This window comes from Bison bison, unplaced genomic scaffold, assembly GCF_000754665.1.
Source record: "Bison bison bison isolate TAMUID 2011002044 unplaced genomic scaffold, Bison_UMD1.0 scf7180017864388, whole genome shotgun sequence".
NCBI lineage: Eukaryota > Metazoa > Chordata > Mammalia > Artiodactyla > Bovidae > Bison > Bison bison.
In genome coordinates, this window is record NW_011494960.1 from 5,637,841 (window position 1) to 5,656,192 (window position 18,352).

Below are 18,352 nucleotides of genomic sequence, written 5' to 3' on the forward strand. Positions count from 1 at the left end.
AGGGGGAGGGGTGGGGACGCCGTGGTTCCGGGCGCGGGTTTGCCCGCGCTCAAGCCCCGCGCTGCTCAAGGGGCGGCGCCGACCGAGGGATGGCTTTCCGCGCCAAATTTTTAAATCGAAGGCGGAAGGTCCAGACCCGCCCCTGGCGCCGCCAGCCAATCGCAGGCCTGCAGCCAACGCTCTGATTGGTTGGGAGTCGTTGCCCTAGAAACCGCGAGGATGCAGTCCGGGAACTGCCTGACTAGCGGCGCGTGTACTGGGCCCAGGGGGGAGGGGAGTTGGCCAGGAGCGAGGGGAAGCGCGCCGGGCGCGGGAGCTGGTGGCGACTGTACCTGGTTGCCTTGCTGAGCAAATGCAGCCTTCCATAGTAGGATCCAGGATTGTGGTGTGAACTGGCCACCTGAATAGCAAGTACATAACTTTTTTTTTAAGTCGCATCTTTAAGAATGTCTTCAAAAAAAAAAAAAGTTTTAATCGTAAGGCGCTCTTTAAATGCCCAGGAGCTTAAGGACTGAATTTGGAAGTTACCTATCAAGCTTTTTCCCCAAGACTTTGCTGCTGATCCCATGCACGTGTGTGTCAAGGGAGAAATTCAAGCATCTAGAGGTAGATTTTTATCCAGATATTTGGAGTTGCAGCTCCTTAGCCGGAACCTGGGCTCATGCGCTTGAGTCCGGAACTCTGATCTGTGAACAGGTGGGTGCTTGTGCTCGCTGGAGTCCATTCGGTGCGGTCCGGAGAATAATTTGCCCTCTCTTAAGGTGGGCAACGGCTGTCATTGGAATTTCTGGGTTTGCTTGAAAACCAAAGAAATTCTGACGGCAGATCGGCTTGCTGAAGTAATTTACGGGCGTTTGATGGGAGTTCCCTGCTCTGTGGGGCTACCTCCGGTCGGGAATACAATGTTAAGTGTAGTTTGTCAGTTTTCTTTACCTTAGCCTTTGTTTCAGCAGACTGTGGCGTCCAGTAATGAAAGGTATTTTCAACAGATCTCCTGCATTTTTCTTTAACTTTTTCTATTTTCTTTTTTTCTTTAAGGATATTAAACTTTTTAATTGGACTACCTGAACTACTTGAACCATCAGGATAAAGAACTCCAGATTTTTCATTTTTAAAGAAACTAAATGAATGAGAAATTTACAGAATGGAGAACGAAAAGGTACTTTTTTAGCTCCCGTATTCATCCTTGCAGTTTTAAATGCAACATTATCCTGGTTTTACTGCATAATTTTTCAGTATCCAACATCTTACCAACACCACATTCTTTTTTGGTTAACCTCTATTAAAAACCTAGAAGGAAGGGAAATTTAATTTTTGAAGAGGGGAAAAGTTACCCAGGATTAATCTTTCTAGTTTTTAATGAATTGGTGGAAGTTTCAGAGAGATAAGTAGAGAGAAAAGATATTTTTAAGAATAATAAAATTTTTTAGCTGCTTTATGATATTTCTGAGAATTCTTAAACTATAAGAATTCAGAAGGGGCATTTGACATGATTTGACATTGGATCTCTTGTTAAGATAATTTCCTACCAAATCACCAATTTCTTTTAACTATAGGGGCCACTGTCACTGGTGATATCTTGATTGATTTCTAAATATTGATAGGGTTAAAAAATGAAATATGCAAATTTCCTAAAAATTTTAGATGTAAACAAATAAGAGAACTGCTGTTGCTTCTGATGGTCAGAGGCAAAGGACAGCAGCCCTGAGAAAAATCCCATTCTTGGATCAGAACCTCTCAAGTGTGCCATCTCAGTGCACTTACCTGCCATCCCAAGCATTTTCTTTAGAATAGATACAGATGGCAAGAATGTGTGAAGTCGCCAGTGGCCAAAAGTAGAAAAAACATAGTCTCCTTTAGTCTTAGGTATGTGGAGAAGGCAATGGCACCCCATTCCAGTACTCTTGCCTAGAAAATCCCATGGACGGAGGAGCCTGGTAGGCTGCAGTCCATGGGGTCGCTAAGAATCGAACGACTGAGCGACTTCACTTTCACTTTTCACTTTCATGCATTGGAGAAGGAAACGGCAATCCACTCCAGTGTTCTTCCCTGGAGAATCCCAGGGATGGCAGAGCCTGGTGGGCTGCCAACTATGGGGTCGCACAGAGTTGGACACGACTGAAGCAACTTAGCAGCAGCAGCAGCAGTCTTAGGCATAAACTGCTGTTAATTTACCCTCTTATGTCTCAGTGGCAGCCCAGCCTCTGCCAGGAACCAGCTTTGTGGTCTTGGGTTAACTAATTTTACTTCTCTGGGTTCCTTTTTCTCCATCTGTAAAGTGAAAAGGGTAAATATTCAACGAGCAGAATTTTCTGCTTGTAGCCACTCTGGATTTTGCACCCCAGTGGATTTTGCTAACAAGTCTGACCACAGGCTAGCCCTCGCCCTTGTTTCCTTGGCTCTCTGACTTTTCTTCATCAGTGGTATTTCACCGAGTACCCACTGCATGCAACTGTTGTGCTAGGTGTATACACAGGTGAATGGCATATGGTTTCTGCCGTGGAGACCTTTACTTATTATAGTGTCAAGAGTCAAAGTCACTCCAAGGAGTTTGGGGTCACTTAAAATTATCATTCCTATTAAAGGAAGTTAAGTAAAAGGTATATGGGAACTCTCTGGAGGATCTTTGCAACTCTAAATCTAAAATTATTTCAAAATATAAATTTTAAAATTGTAAGTCTTAAAGTTTTCTTTTTAAATTCTTGGAACATAAGATGAAAATTTTAAATCCATGCATTGTTGCAGAATTAAAAATGGGGAATTTAGCTGTTCTGGACAAATGTCAAAGTGATCACTGGAATATAGTCACTAATTTAATCATCTCTACAACCTCACTGAGCATGTTTCCTAACTACTATTTCTATTTATACAATTCTTAGAGTCAAAAGCTATCTGATAATTTTTTTTTTATACTGGATTTAATAATTTACTTGTTTTGAACCAGGAAAATCTCTTTTTCGAGCCACATAAAAGGGGACTGATGAAAACACCTCTGAAAGAATCCACTGCAGCAAATATAGTGTTGGCGGATATCCAGCCTGACTTTGGCCCTTTAACCACACCCACCAAGCCCAAGGAGATCTCCCAGGGAGAACCGTGGACACCAACAGCCAACCTAAAAATGCTCATCAGTGCCGTGAGCCCCGAGATCCGCAACAGGGATCAGAAAAGGGGTCTGTTTGACAACAGAAACGGATTATCTGACGTCAAAGATTGTTTACATGTAGGTTTGTGTGCAGAGGACTGGGTGGAAACTGGGGGATTTGGGGAGCTAGGGAAGGCGGGTGGCTGTTGAGACACTAGCAGTATAAAGTATCACCCCAGTCAGAGCACTGGAAAGGTTTGGACCCCATCAAATACAGCTCTGGGAAATCTGAACCTATCACTTACTTATGAGCTTCTTCCCTTTCAGATCCTTCAAGCAGTTTATCCTGACTTCTCCCCACTTATCTTCCCAATTTTGCAGCCACTGAAGCAAACTATGTATATAAGTGTTAGTCGTTGAGCGTTAATGCCTCCAATAAATCTTTGTGAATAAGACATTATTTACATCTTTCTTTGTAGGAACACTTCTCTGGAGATGAATATGAGAAATCCCAACCCAGTCGAAAAGAGAAAAGTTTAGGATTGTTGTGTCATAAGTTTTTAGCTCGATACCCTAACTATCCCAACCCTGCTGTGAATAATGACATCTGTCTTGACGAAGTAGCTGAAGAACTTAGTAAGTATGCAAAGAGCTCGCTGAAATGGTCAGTCATTAAAGGCACTTCACAGACTGAGTCCTTCAAACCCACGCTCCTTCTAGCCAGTGTTTGTAATGACACAAGACCACACGGAAATTATCCATCTGTCAAGCCCTATTAATTTCAGAATAACAGCATGTAGTTCCCAGTCACATTTAAGTCTCAAAACAGAAGCAGAAAATCACAATGGAGATTGCTCTGACTGTACTGTGAAAGCTCTGAAGCTGTAAAGTAAGGCAACATTGTTCTATGACTTATTTCACAAACAGCTACAACTCTGAACCTGCATCTTGTTTCTCATTGAGGAGCCAGGCTGCCAAATGCTTTCTTCCAGCCTCTGGGCGTGGGAGCCGGGCTTTAGCCCTCTCTGCCATTCAGCACTTTCTCAGTTTGTGTTTGCCAAAAGTTACTGTATCCCCCCGCCCTCTTTTCCTCCTCTCTTCGTGGACTCATATCTAGTTAGAGCTAAAAAAGGAATCTGTGGCAAATGTAGGATACCTTTGGAGTCATGAAAATACTACGACCTGAATCTGTGAAGAGATATACAGGATTTTTTTAGTATATAGCTATCACCCCATGAAGAAAGTTTTGCCCTTCTAATACATGTTCATACGTATCAACTTTAAGAAATGCCATTTAGATTCCTCTCTTCACATACACTTCATTATAGCTATGGAGGGTATACCATTTAATTTAGCAGGTATCTATGGATTACCTACTATGTGGCAGGCAATGTCATAGCAGCTGGGATAACATAAGTGGACAGAAAGAACAAAGTTCCCGCTCCTGTGGAACCTGCTTTCCAGTGAAGACAATAGACAATATGCAAAGGACATAATAAGTGGGTAATTAGGATGTAAGAGGGTAATGAGTGCTAAAGAAAAGCAAATGCAGACCAGGGTAGACGGGAATCCAGAGTGCTAAGAGTGTGCTCCGTAATTTTAAACTTAATTTTAAATTAAGTAGTTGGGTCAGGCCTTGTTAGGAGGGTGACATCTGAGCAAGGACTCAAGAATAGAGGTGGGGAGCCATTAGGACATCTGGGAGAGGGAATCCAGCTAGAAGGAACAGCTTAGCACACAAAGGCCCTCTGGCAAGTTCCAGGAACCAAGGAATCTCAGAACCTTGTACCTATTGTATGACAGCCGTGTGTGTGTGTTAGGAACTAATATAAGAAACGGAGGGTAGAGTATGGATTTTAGAGCTCGAAAGACTTGGTTTTGCCACTTACTAGCTCTGTGCCTTAAGAGTCGGACGCAACTGAGCGACTTCACTTTCACTTTTCACTTTCATGCATTGGAGAAGGAAATGGCAACCCACTCCAGTGTTCTTGCCTGAAGAATCCCAGGGACGGTGGAGCCTGGTGGGCTGCCGTCTATGGGGTCGTACAGAGTCGGACAAGACTGAAGCGACTTAGCAGCAGCAGTTGCTCTGTGCCTTAGGGTGAGCAGCTTAGCCAGCCTGACCTTATCTCCTCATCGTTAAAGCATGGATAATAAGAAGTTTCACGATGGTAACCCTCTCCCGTGTTTTTGCCTGGGAAATCCCATGGACCAGAAGAGCCTGGTGGGCTACGGTCCATGGGGTCACAAAGAGGTGGACATGACTTAGCAGCTAGCACTAACTTTCACACTCAGGATGGATTTTCTAGCTCCAAGTCACCCTTTGAGGAACTGCCTCATTTTGTACTGCCTTGTGTAAAAGTAAAGACTATTGTTAAAGAAATAAAAAAGCATGGATAATAATCACCTACCTCACAAGTTAGGGTAAAATCTTCCTAAACCTGTATGATGCATCAAAGACCCTCAGTAAACGTCACCTTTCTAATTTATATTAACTGTTTGTACCCTTTGAGAGCAGGGACACGCCTTTCTCATCTCCATACTCTGTTTAGCATGTACTGTGCTCCGTCGCTCAGTTGTATTCAACTCTTTGTGACCCCCATGGACTATAGCCCACCAGGCTCCTCGGTCCATGGGGATTCTCCAGGCAAGAACACTGGAGTGGGTTGCCATGCTCTCTTCCAGGGGATCTTCCCAACCCAGAGATCAAACCCAGGTCTCCCACACTGCAGGCAGATTCTTTACCATCTGAGCCACTAAAGTTATTTAATCCAGAACCTACAGACTAGGAATCCCTGGGGAAAAGAGAGGTATTTGATTCTATCCACATTACAATATCTGATCCTAGTAAGGTGCCATTGCTTGTTCTCCACAGATGTCGAGCGCCGACGCATTTATGATATCGTCAACGTCCTAGAAAGTCTACACATGGTGAGCCGGCTCGCCAAAAACAGGTACACTTGGCACGGGCGACACAACCTCAACCAGATCCTTGGGACTTTGAAAAGCGTCGGGGAGGAGAACAAGTACGCTGAGCAGATTATGATGATCAAAAAGAAAGAATATGAACAAGAGTTTGAAGTTGGTAAGAGTTACAATACAGAGGATCCCATCATCAAATCAAACACTGGCCAAAATGGACACCCAGACATGTGTTGTGCCGAACGCCCTGGAGTGGAATTGCGGGCAGGTGAGAGAGCTGGTGTTGAAAAGCTCAGGTGGCAGGGAACCTCTTGGAGGTCTAGAGACCAGGTTCCTTAGGGAACCCAGCTCAAAGCCACTGCCGCTTTTCATATGAAAATGCTGCATGTCAACCATGGGATCAGGCTGTGGTATTTGTAGCTTTGTTACTTTTGAAAGCACTTGTCCCTTCATGAATTTTAATTCTCTAATCCTCTTCCTTCTCCAAAGCCTCTGTAAACAGCCGCAAAGACAAGTCTTTAAAAGTGATGAGCCAAAAATTTGTGACGCTGTTTTTGGTGTCAACGCCTCAGATAGTAAGCTTGGAAATTGCTGCCAAGATTTTAACTTGGGAGGACCATGTGGAAGATTTGGATAGAAGCAAGTTTAAAAGTAAGTGGCCCAACTGCCCTGGACTTTTGGACCTACTCTTAAATTACTTTCCAATACATTGGCTATATAAACAGATCATCTCTAGTTAGGCTTTTGTATCTTCACTTCTCCCCAGAATTCATGAAGATACTGCTTGAGCTAGCTTGTAGGATTCAAAGATACGTATATAGCTACTCTTACCTGACACTTTGATTTATCTACCTCACTTGATACTGTAACACTGTCTCCATTTTACAGTGTCTGAAGGCTAAATAAGCAGTAAAGTGGGCCTGGGACCCAAGTGTCTGCTCTCTCCACTGGCTCTCGTATTTGAGGGTATAAATAACTTCTAACACTCTCCAGAAGTGACCTGCAGCACAGTGGATTGGACATTTTGAAAGAGTGGTTTTACGGTGTCCCTTCTCTGCACTTACGGCCCTTAGACAGTTTGCCTCCACAGTGACTTGGCTGGGCCAGACAACCCAACCTGTCTAGGTGGTAGGCAAGGCTTGCTCTCTCTTGCCCTGAAACCAAAGTCTGACACCCTGTCCTGTGTGCGGATGACCACCGTCAGGAGCGGTCCCAAGGGCTTGCTCCTGAGAGTCTGTCCCATAGCTAAGCGAGGAGAGTAACCTAAGAGAGTAATTGCTCTTCTTTTTACATGCAGAAATGTTTATTAAATATTGGATTTTCTCTCATGGCTACTGATTATTTCCAATTCTTGAATAAAACTATTTGATTTCACTATGGAAAAAAAAAAAGCATGATTTTAGCCAGAATATCTGCTCTCTGTTGGGAAGAAATCATAGATTGAAGTCTTAAAACAGCTCTGCCCTTGCCTCTAGAAAAGACTTTGCAGGAACTGCCCCATGCACACACAGAGAGAAGCAGAGAGAAGGTGTAGAAGGCATTAGCTGACCTCCGAGCAGGGCTTAGGCTGGCCTAGACATGGATCACTCGGGAGACCGGCTGACTGGTGACCCTGAGGCATAGCAGGGGAATGCCTGGGAGGTGTCATGCAGACCCCTTCCCATCCTTGTGAAGCTGTACTGGTCCCATGAAAGTATTGAGACTCCTCCAGTTTGATGGTGTCTCCATAAAGACAAAATGAGTAGAGATTAAGGCAGTAAGCCTAGCATTTGGCTTAGGAGATTTGTCATTTCAGAAAACACATCCCAATCCTACCGATGGGCTACCTGCTTTCTCTGAGTCACCAGTTTTCAGCTCTCTATTTCACTGGTTAGTCACAGCCTTGGAAACTATTCCAGGAACTGCAGATGTGTAATTTGCTGAATCCCTAGGGAATTCAGAACCTTCCGGCGTGGCTGTGAAGGCGGGGCTCAATTTGCAGCTTTGTACTACAAGATGAAGTAAAGGCAGACTTCTGTAACAGAACTTTTCATGATATGTAAGACTTATAGAATTAGCAAATCTATGCTTTGCCTATACATACGGACAGTATAAATGTTTATAAATTTTGATAGGTATAAAATTTTCCATGCTTGTGAAATTAAATACATTTATTTTCATAAACTATCACAAGCAGGAAAATAGTACATTTATTATTGATTATTTCTATTTGTTCCAAAAATTCTGAATCCTCATTAGGAGATGCCCAGCAGTGGTAACTTTTTATTAGAAAATCTGTAACATGTTTCCCAATAGGGTGATCTCATTGAGTTATTTTTCCTTTTGTTTCAAAATCCAGTGCTTTTGTTTCAAAATCCAGTATCAGCAGTAATTGAGTCTCAATATTTAAAACTTTTTGTTTTCATTAAAGCAGTATTACTGCTGCTAAGTCGATTCAGTCGTGTCCGACTCTGTGTGACCCCATAGACGGCAGCCCACCAGGCTCCCCCGCCCCTGGGATTCCCCAGGCAAGAACACTGGAGTGGGTTGCCATTTCCTTCTCCAATGCATGAAAGTGAAAAGCGAAAGTGAAGTCACTCAGTCGTTTCCTATTCTTAGCGACCCCATGGACTGCAGCCTACCAGGCTGCTCCATCCATGCAGTATTACTAGAATAACTCCAGAAAAGTCACTGATGGTTTTTCTCTGACACTGATGGTTAGGATAGCTCTTTGAGTGTACAGCTTACACATGAAGTCCTTGGGAAGCAAAGTCCTTTGATCTTTCATTATTCCATTAAGTGATATATATACTTTTTTCCCCCAGCAAAAATTAGGAGGTTGTATGATATAGCTAATGTTCTGAGCAGCCTGGATCTTATCAAGAAAGTTCATGTGACAGAGGAAAGAGGCCGAAAACCAGCTTTTAAATGGACAGGCCCAGAAATCAGTCCAAATCCCAGTGGTATGTATTTATTTCCTTGTATATTCATTGCTTCATTACTTTGAATTAATGCACATTTGGAAATATTCTTCCTTTCTCTTCCTACCCATACTCCCACATGGGAAGAGCGTAATATATAAGTGATTGAAAAGACAAAGATGAGCACCAGTATGGAAAGTTTGGCCCTTGGTTCCATCAGCAACTCAAGGTCCGTAACCATCACACCCGTGTAAGAGGTAGAATCTGTGTGTAAAAGAATTTGACAAAGTTGAGACAGAGCCCGTGCATGTGGAGAATATTATTAAATGGATTCATTCCAGAATGAATATTCTGTCTCCATCTTAACTCTGGGATTCTTACATTTTGTGTTCTACCAAGACCCCACACACAGAAGTTGTGGAAAGTGGCAGGAACACGGGCCACGGAAGCAGAGGGAAGCTTAGGTTCCAGTCCCAACTCTGCCACTTATTCCAGCTGTGTGGCCTTGGGCAGGTGACTTCTCTAAGACTGTTTCCTCACCCCTAGTAGGAAGAACGACAGCGCCTTTGCAAGGTTTTTCCAGTTTTGGAGATAACCTCAATGAGAGGTCCTTCAGTACAGGGATTTGGAGGACAGGCTCTGGGCTAGACTGATCAAGTTCATATCCCAGGCCCACGTTCTTCTGGCTGAGAGACCCTGAACCAGTTAGTTAATGTCTGAAATGTCTCTGAAATGGGAGTGCATTTCCTGAGAAGTACCTGCCTGAGTTGTGGAGAGTGTCTTAGTCTGTTCAGGCTGCCACAACAGAGTACCATCGGCTTGGTAGCTGATAAACAATATGTTTACTTCTCATAGTTCTGGAGGCTGGGAAGTCCAAGGCTGGCAGACTCGGTGTCTGGTGAGGACCTGCTTTCTAGACTTTTCTAGTCTTTTCATAGTAACCTTACATAGTGGAAGAAGACTAGAGAGCTCTGTGGAGTCCCTTTTATAAGAGCACTAATCCTATTCAAAAGGGTTCCACCCTCATGAACATCTCCCAAAAGCCCCACCTCTCAGTACCATCACATTGGACATCAGGTTTCAACATGTGAATTTGGGGAGAAGGAATGGGGCAGGGGATGCAAACATTCAGTCCATAGCAGGGACGGTCACCCTATTTCATCAGATGAAGTCTCCACTGATGCTGATATGCCCGATGTTTTATATTTCAGTAAGAAATAAAAACCACTGACAGTCACCCTGAGAGCACACCACTGGTTATAAGATGACAAAGTCTTTCAGAGATGTTAAAGTGAATTATCATCTCAGAATTCATTCAGAATAAGATGAACAGGGTTTTTTAGGTAAAGCCCTTGAAATGGTATCTGGCACATAGTAGGCACGTAACTGTTGCCACTTTAATCTGAAATCATTTTAGAACCGTTCCCAGGTGGCTCAGTGGTAAAGAAACCGTCTGCCAATGCAGGAGACACAGGAGATGCCAGTTCGATCCCCGAGTCAGGAAGATCCCCTGGAGGAGGAAATGGCAACCCACTCCAGTATTCTTGCCTGGAGAATCCCCATGAACAGAGGAACCTGGCGGGCTACAGTCCATAGGGTCGCACAGAGTTGGATATAACTGAGCGAGCGTGCACGCACTGACCTCATACCCCAGAAGGAGGCTGAACCACTCATGTCTTAACACACTGCCCTTTCCAGTTTCAGGTCTCAGCCCAGTCCTTCCTTGTGCTGCCTCTGATTTGGAAGCGAGGCAATCTTCAAAAGAGAACTGTGCCAAAAACCTCTTTTCCACACGTGGGAAACCAAACTTCACTCGACACCCATCTCTCATCAAACTGGTAAAGAGCATAGAGAGTGACCGGAGAAAGATAAATTCTGCTCCCAGTAGCCCTATCAAAACCCACAAAGGTACGTGTCCTATCGTGTCAGGGCTCTGCTTCAAAGAATCCCTCCTCATTGACATTTAGCTTCCTTGATCCCTCAGGACTTGCTAGAGAATTGTTTGTTTCCATAGTCCCAAACATACTTGAAGCCCAACTTACATTTGAATTAAAGGATAAAATGTGAATCGTGGGGTTTATCATTTAATTGCTGTGTGATTTGGGGGAGGGAGCAGTGCATGTTTTCTGTTCCTTTGACCTCAGTGATGTTTCATCTCTGTGAAGATTCATTCTTTTGCTTTGACCAACTCCCTCCCCCACCCTCTTTTTCTTTTACCAGCTGAGAGCACTCAGAATTCTGTACCTTTCCGGAGCAAAATGGCTCAGCTCGCAGCTATCTGCAAAATGCAGTTAGAAGAGCAATCAAGGTAGGTGGGCAATGCTCTTCAGTAACAGGATGCATTACTTTATGTTGCATCATTAGGATTACTTATTTCATGTAAGAATAGGCAATAACCTTGGAAACCGGTGAGAGAATCTTCTCCTTAACTCATAATATGGAATCATTACAGAAACTATCTGCTAGTTACATAAAAGCGTAGCTTCAATCTGGGGCAATCTAAAATAGTAGAACATTTTAGAGAACATGTGTTTCCATTGTCTCATGTTTTCAATCTTGTCTTTTAGTGAACCCAGAAAGAACGTGACAGTACAGCTGGCAGGATCTGGGCACTGCCAGTCCGTGGCCCCTCTGGACACTCCAGCAAATGCCGAGCCAGAGATGATGGCACCATCCCTCATCCAGCCCCTGGGGGTGGTCCCCCTCCTCCCCAGCCCGTTGTCACCAGCAGTGCCGGTGATCCTACCTCAGACCCCTTCGGGGACATCGTATGCCATCTACTTGCAGCCTGCCCAGGCCCAAACTATAACGCCACCCCCAGGCCTGAGCCCCACGGTCTGCCCCACCACCTCTTCTAACGCTATGATATCAGAGGACTCCACTGATGCCACCGGCGAGAATGCAGACAGTGACGCCCCAAAGTCCAGTGTATCCACCAGGCCTGGAAGTTTGCTGCCAGGGCCGGAGAGACAAGGTGCAAAGAACCGAGAGAGGGAGCCAGCTAGAGAAAAAGGCTCCAAGAGGGCAAGCATGCTCGAGGACAGTGGTTCCAAAAAGAAATTTAAAGAAGACCAGAAAGCACCTGAAAATGTCTCCACAGTAAGTACAGCCTTGAACTGTGCAAAGCTTTAGGTACCCCCCAGTTAATTAGGAGGGACTCTGCTGGCTCGTGAAATTTACCAGAGCAAAGAGCAGTCTCCCAGAAAACAGGGAACTGTTCCTTAGCGTCCCATAATCCAAACAAGGCCTCAGGCAGCTAATCCCCTGACTGGGATGGCGGCAGAAGCATTTTTAACCTTTGGAGGAAGGGATTATCTGCTCTCTTTTTAAAGCACTGTGGGTGGTTGTCCTTAAGTCCATTTCTCTATCCCACACTGGAATGCAAACACCTGCCATGAAAGTCTTAAATAATTTACAAGCAGACGTGACCCCAAATGAATGGATGGACACATAGGGTTCCTCTAACTCCCGCTTTCTGAGTCATTACTTGATATTCGTTTGACATCACGTAACTGACATCTGTGGCCTAGCAGAGAAATGGATCCCCCTTGTTTTTACTTTCTACGTCAAATTTAAACCAAAATTTCCATGTTGTGCAAATAGAAAAATCAGACTTAGCTTGGCAAGGTTTAGGGTATCTGATGCATTGGTTTCTAGATGTTTTGATGTTCTAGACAGTTTTTTTCCTGGATGGAGTTTAATTTAGGAAGGAAAGAACATGTACTGGCTGCCTACCCACATACTAGATGGCAGAAGTGTTGGGCACTTTTGCATACGTTATCTCGTTTTCCACTCTTGGGACAATTGTATATGAAAGACAGCATCAGCAGATAAACAAACATCACTAAACATGGAAGCAGAAGTTAATCTCTCATTTTGTCCCTGCTGTTAACTCGGGTTATTTTACATCTCTACATCTTGTTTTCCCACATCTATAAAGAATTTGTTCTGCCAGGTTTTCCTGATTGTCTACTGGGTATAAAGCACTTGTGCTCTGGATCAAATCAGCACCTGCCTTTGCGGATGATTGCTTTTGAGTACTTGCCCCAGGGCCATCTTACAGTTTTTGTGAGGTTAAATGAATTTATTACATGATGGTATACATAAAGGGGTTTGTGATCCTTTCAAGGCACTGTAGAAGCTGACGGGTATTATCTGTAACTGTTGTTATTAAGGAGGCTTTAGAGTCTGTCAGATCTTCCCTGAGGATGGCCTCATGGTAACCATTCAAAACATCCATTATCTTAGCATAGTATCATTTTGCATTTAATACACATGCTAGGGGAAAATCACAAGGCTTCAGCTTGATTTGATTTTCTGGGAGGTCTGTAATCTCTTTGAGGCAATGAGTATGATTTAATAATGGTCTCCTGTTGCTCACTTAGTTATTCAGGATTAGGGTTTTCACTGGATAGATTCCTCACACCCCCTGCTCTTTTTTTCATCTCTGACTTCATTTTGACCAATTCTTTTTAGCATGGACTGAGCAGAACAAAGAAAGGGAGAGATTCACGTGTTAATTCATTCAACAAACATTTACTGAGAATCTACACTTCTGGGGGTGGAGAGAAGAGAGAATACAAACACACACAAGCATATCAGGTAGTGAATAGTAAGAAATATGGCGAAAGCAAAAGAGGATCATGTCGTAGGAAGAAGGGTAGGAGTGTTGATATATAGTCTGGGTGAGAAGACTTACAAGTGACAATATGTCAAATTATTTTCATCCTGCTACTTGAATAGTTCTAATTTTAAAAAAGGGATTGGCATTAGAGATGAAACAATTTTGTGATGAATATAGTTTATAGGAAAAGGAAAAGTAATTATTAGAGTTTTGCTGGAGATTTTTTAAAGAGAGTTAAACCAGAAAACATTGTACTGTAAGATGCCAAAGAGCAGCCGATGGTAAAACACCTAAATCTGCCCCTTGAAAATTCTCTATTCCTGAAGCCTTCAAGGAACCTGCTAGTAAAGATATTGAACAGAACCAAGCATCTAAGAAATAAAATTGAAAGTTTGTGGTACCCCTTAGCACTGGGGATTCTGACTGGACCTATTAATAGCTAGATCAAAGCATAGGGCGTTGTTTTGACAGTGGTGAGAAGAAAGATCTGCAGAGAGATGAAAGGTGGGCCTCTGGTTTACAAGAGCTGCTTTTCGCTTTTACCAATCCTGTTCCTGGTAAGACGGATCAGACTTTGCAGGTGGCTCAGCCACCCATGTAGGCTCTGTTGGAAAAGTACCGTGATGAGCAGGCGTGCTGCAGACACACACAGCCCAACACTCTGGCCATTTCCGTGTGGAATGTAACTTTATTCCCTAAAGCTTTTTCTGCATGACATTTGGACATCTAATATGAATTAATCAGTGCTCTTATCTGTCATTTTTGAAACCTGGTACCCTGCCCTTTCATTTGTATAAGAGTGTTTGCTTGGTATCACTGGAACCTAAAGTACTAGGGGGGAAAAAGATCTATAGTTCTATAATTCCTTTATTCCAAATCAGGAGTCAGCAAACTTTTCTGTACAGGTTGTGTGGTTTAGTCACTAAGTCGTGTCCGACTCTTTGCGACCCCATGGACTATAGCCTGCCAGGCTCCTCTGTCCATGGAATTCTCCAGACAAGAATACTATAGTAGGTTGCCATTTCTATCTCCAGGGGATCTTCCTGACCCAGGAATTGAACCTGCATCTCCTGCACTGCAGGCAGTCTCTTGTATTTCAGGCGGATCCTCTACCAACTGAGCCACAAGGGAAGCTTTCTGTAAAGGGCCAGAGAGTAAATGTTTTTGGCTCTGTGCGCCATATGGTTTCTGTTACACCGATTCAACTCTGCCATTGTAAAAAATTTGTTTAAAGTAGGAATGCATCTGCAGACAATATGTAAATGAATGAGCATGGCTATGTTCCAGTACAATTTTATTTGCAAAAACAGCCAAGAGGCTATATTTTAGTCCTGTGGTTTGACATTCCCTTTCTCTAAATCAACATTTCTTAACATGTTTTTTTTTTTTTTTCCTTAAATACCAGTACTACCAAACATTTAGTTGCTGAATAGCCTGGGAAATGTTAAATGATGAACACTCTCTTGGAGATTCACACTGTATGCCATCATGAAATTCCCTTAGAAATTCTGTCATAAAGATTCCATTTTCCTTTGTTGAATTCAGCATTTCCCCAAACATAATTTAATTATGATTCAAGTAGTACCTGCTTGCATCCCATAGAAAGAACTAGGGTCCCTCAGAATAGTCTCTGGGAAATACCATCCCACATAATTCAAGGACAATCAGATGATAACACAGCAGTGGCACTACGGTGGCCAGCTGCATTCAGCTTGTTCTGACAGCACCACATCATACCAAGAAGTCCGGAAGCAGACTTAGGACGCTGAGGGTGGTGGGGAGTGCTAGGTAAATCTTGCCCTTAAGCAGACTCAGTGCTGACTTTAGGACACTTCCTAAGACGCCAGCTGGCATTTAAGGAACATGTGGTTATTCAGGACAACTGTTGGGATGGGAAGGAGGGATACTGTCTTCAAAGAGCCATAGAGCTGGCCTGCCCGTGGCCCATACCACTGGAGGCTTTGGTCTGATGAGACAAATAACCACCAATGGATATTAGTCCCAGAAGAGGCACGTGGTCATTTTTCTTGTTTTTGTTCAGTCGATCACTTGTGTCCAACTCTCTGCAACGCCGTGGACTGCAGCACGCCAGGATTCTCTGTCCTTCACCATCTCCCAGAGCTTGCTCAAACTCATGTCCATCGAGTTGGTGATTTCATCCAACCATCTCATCCTCTGTCATCCCCTTCTCCTCCTGCCTTCAACCTTTCCCAGCATCAGGGTCTTTTCTAATGAGTCAGCTCTTCACATCAGGTGGCCAAAGTATTGGAGCTTCACCTTCCGCATCAGTCCTTCTAATGAATATTCAGGATTGATTTCCTTTAATATTGACTTGTTTGTCTCACCATAAAGAAGGCTGAGCGCCTTCTTTGGGAGAAGGAAAGGATGGGAGAGTGAAGTGATTAAAGGCCTGCCTTCCTTGCAAACCCAGGAAGACTGCTCAAGGGACTCTCAAGAGTCTGCTCCAATACCAAAAGTTCAAAAGCATCAATTCTTTGGTGCTCAGCCTTCTTTATGGTTCAGCTCTCACATCCATACATGACTATTGGAAAAACCATAGCTTTGACTAGACAGACCTTTGTGGGCAAAGTGATGTCTCTGCTTTTTAATATGCTGTCTAGGTTTGTCATAGCTTTTCTTCCAAGGAGCAAGCATCTTTTAATTTCATGGCTACAGTCACCATCTACAGTGATTATGAAGTCCAAGAAAATAAAATCTGTCACTGTTTCCATCGTTTCTTTCTGTATTCGTGTGTAAAATAAACCCTTCCTCTTTGTTTTCTAGACCTTGTTCCCATCAGGATACCTAATCCCTCTCACCCAGTGCTCAACCCTGGGGGCAGAGTCCATTCTGTCTAGTAATGAAAACTCAGGTACACTTTCCCCAAATCACAGTATCTACAGCTCCCCGATTGCAGGTGAGTGTACTTAAAAACATCTTTCAAACACAGTCATTCTCAAGCTCACTTGAGCCTTATATACTTCTTGGACAAATGTGCTTTTAAGATATTGTGCTTTTAAGATATTGTCCTGCCTTTTCTTTCAGGTGTTATTCCAGTGACATCATCTGAACTCACTGCTGTTAATTTTCCCTCTTTTCAAGTAACACCTTTGAAGCTAATGGTCTCACCAACTTCCATGGCAGCCGTCCCTGTTGGGCACAGCCCGGCTCTCTCTTCGAGCCACCCACTTCCCATCCAGAACCCGAGCTCAGCCATTGTAAACTTCACCCTGCAGCACTTGGGCCTCATCTCCCCCGGTGTGCAGGTGTCCACCAGCCCTGGACCCGGAACCATTGCCGTGTCGCCAAGAATAGAGGCTGTTAGTGTCACACCCGAAAATGCAGGCGCTGAGCAAGGAAGGGCCACCAAGTGTGACGCATCCATCCTGAGCCAGAACCAAACAAACGGACAATCATTTGCAGGGACAGGGGCACAACAGGTAAGAGCATGTCCATTCACTGATGTTTTTTCTCTTTTAGTTCTTAAATCCCAAATATCAGTATCATGGGAGACTCACTTTTGCTTTCGGACAAGGAAAGGATGGGAGAAGGAAATGCTTAAAGGCTTGCCTTCCTTGTAAATCCAGCAAGAGTGCTCAAGGAGTCCAGATTATGGGGTTATCATGAGCTTTTTGTTTCCCCTTAAGAAAAATAGTTGAGCATGTGAAACTCAGGCAGGCTCATTTAGCAGATTTCAGGGCATTCAAGGTTCCCATCATATGACACGTCCTTCCAGTTCACTCTGCTGAGTTTGCCAGGACATGGACCTGTCTGTGTGGGTCTGACTTTTCTCCATTCCTCTCTTTCCAATCAGCCTGTTCCTGTGACACCCAAAGGGTCCCAGCCAGTGGCCGAAAGCTTCTTCCGTACTCCAGGTGGGCCAACAAAGCCAACAGGCTCCCCCTGCATGGATTTTGATGGTGCTAATTACACCTCCGTGGGAACGCTCTTCGTCCCACAGCGAAAACTGGAAGTCTCAGCGGAGGATGTCCATTAATTGACATATTTGGCTTCGTTTAATCTTCTGAAGAGTTGTGTAACAGAGAAGATGGCCTCAGACTGATTTGGAGAACACATTCTCTGAAAATACTGTAAATACGTTGAGGGTTTACTTATTTGCAAAACAGACACTTATTTTCGTACTTAAATATATATATATCCACACAGACATATAAATATATATTTGTATTAAGCTAAGTTCAGCCATCAGTCCTACAAAATAAAACGTTGAACTAAGATATATTAACTTCTGGGGGCAGGGGTTGGTTTTTTCAGCTGTGCCTACCCTATTATGCCGAGTAACTGTGTTAAAGTTTACTTGCCTTCGGGTGAACCTGTGACAGGCCTAACACAGCACTCTCTTTAACTTTGCACAAAGAAAACGCTGTGATGTATAATGTATTTTTAAATGGGAGGACTGTAGCTATATTTTTTTGTAATTTCTCTCCGCTGTTGTTGCAGTATGTCTTTTTGTAAAGTTTGCAACAATCCTTAATCAAGTCTATGGAAAAATTATTTATAAAATGTATTTTTAATCATAAGTTGTTAAAATTAAAACTTTTCTAAAATGTATTTAACATCTTCATTTGGCATGTGGGAAGAAAGTCTTGGTATGGAGCATGCATCCTGGTTCCCCTTAGATACGCCAAGCTTATCCCCTGTGTTCTTCCCCTCTTTTGATCCTGCATATGGCTCCACTTTTACAGAAAATGGCTTCAGAGAAGCCACTGCTTGCCAAGGACAACCAGTGTAGTCCTGTGTGCTTTCCACCACACCCTGGGAGGTTGGAAATGAGAGGTGGGAGCTGGGGTGCTCCCTGCC

General features: G+C 43.6%; 1 protein-coding gene across 3 annotated transcripts; it reads left to right on the forward strand.

The window, feature by feature from the left end:
• Positions 1–298: 298 nt before the first annotated feature.
• On the forward strand, positions 299–18,096 carry E2F8 (E2F transcription factor 8). Of its 3 annotated transcripts, none has more exons than XM_010858423.1 (13): positions 299–696; positions 1,039–1,159; positions 2,945–3,223; positions 3,565–3,721; positions 5,961–6,275; positions 6,497–6,658; positions 8,812–8,949; positions 10,606–10,815; positions 11,128–11,215; positions 11,475–12,006; positions 16,316–16,448; positions 16,577–16,971; positions 17,346–18,096. In XM_010858423.1, the coding sequence occupies exons 2-13, from the start codon at positions 1,145–1,147 to the stop codon at positions 17,526–17,528; spliced, it is 2,607 nt and encodes an 868-aa protein (XP_010856725.1). In that variant the 5' UTR covers positions 299–696; positions 1,039–1,144; the 3' UTR covers positions 17,529–18,096. The 3 variants fall into 3 exon arrangements, with proteins under 3 accessions (XP_010856725.1, XP_010856727.1, XP_010856726.1); XM_010858425.1 differs by having other exon boundaries at positions 16,634–16,971; XM_010858424.1 differs by having other exon boundaries at positions 299–411.
• Positions 18,097–18,352: the final 256 nt, after the last annotated feature.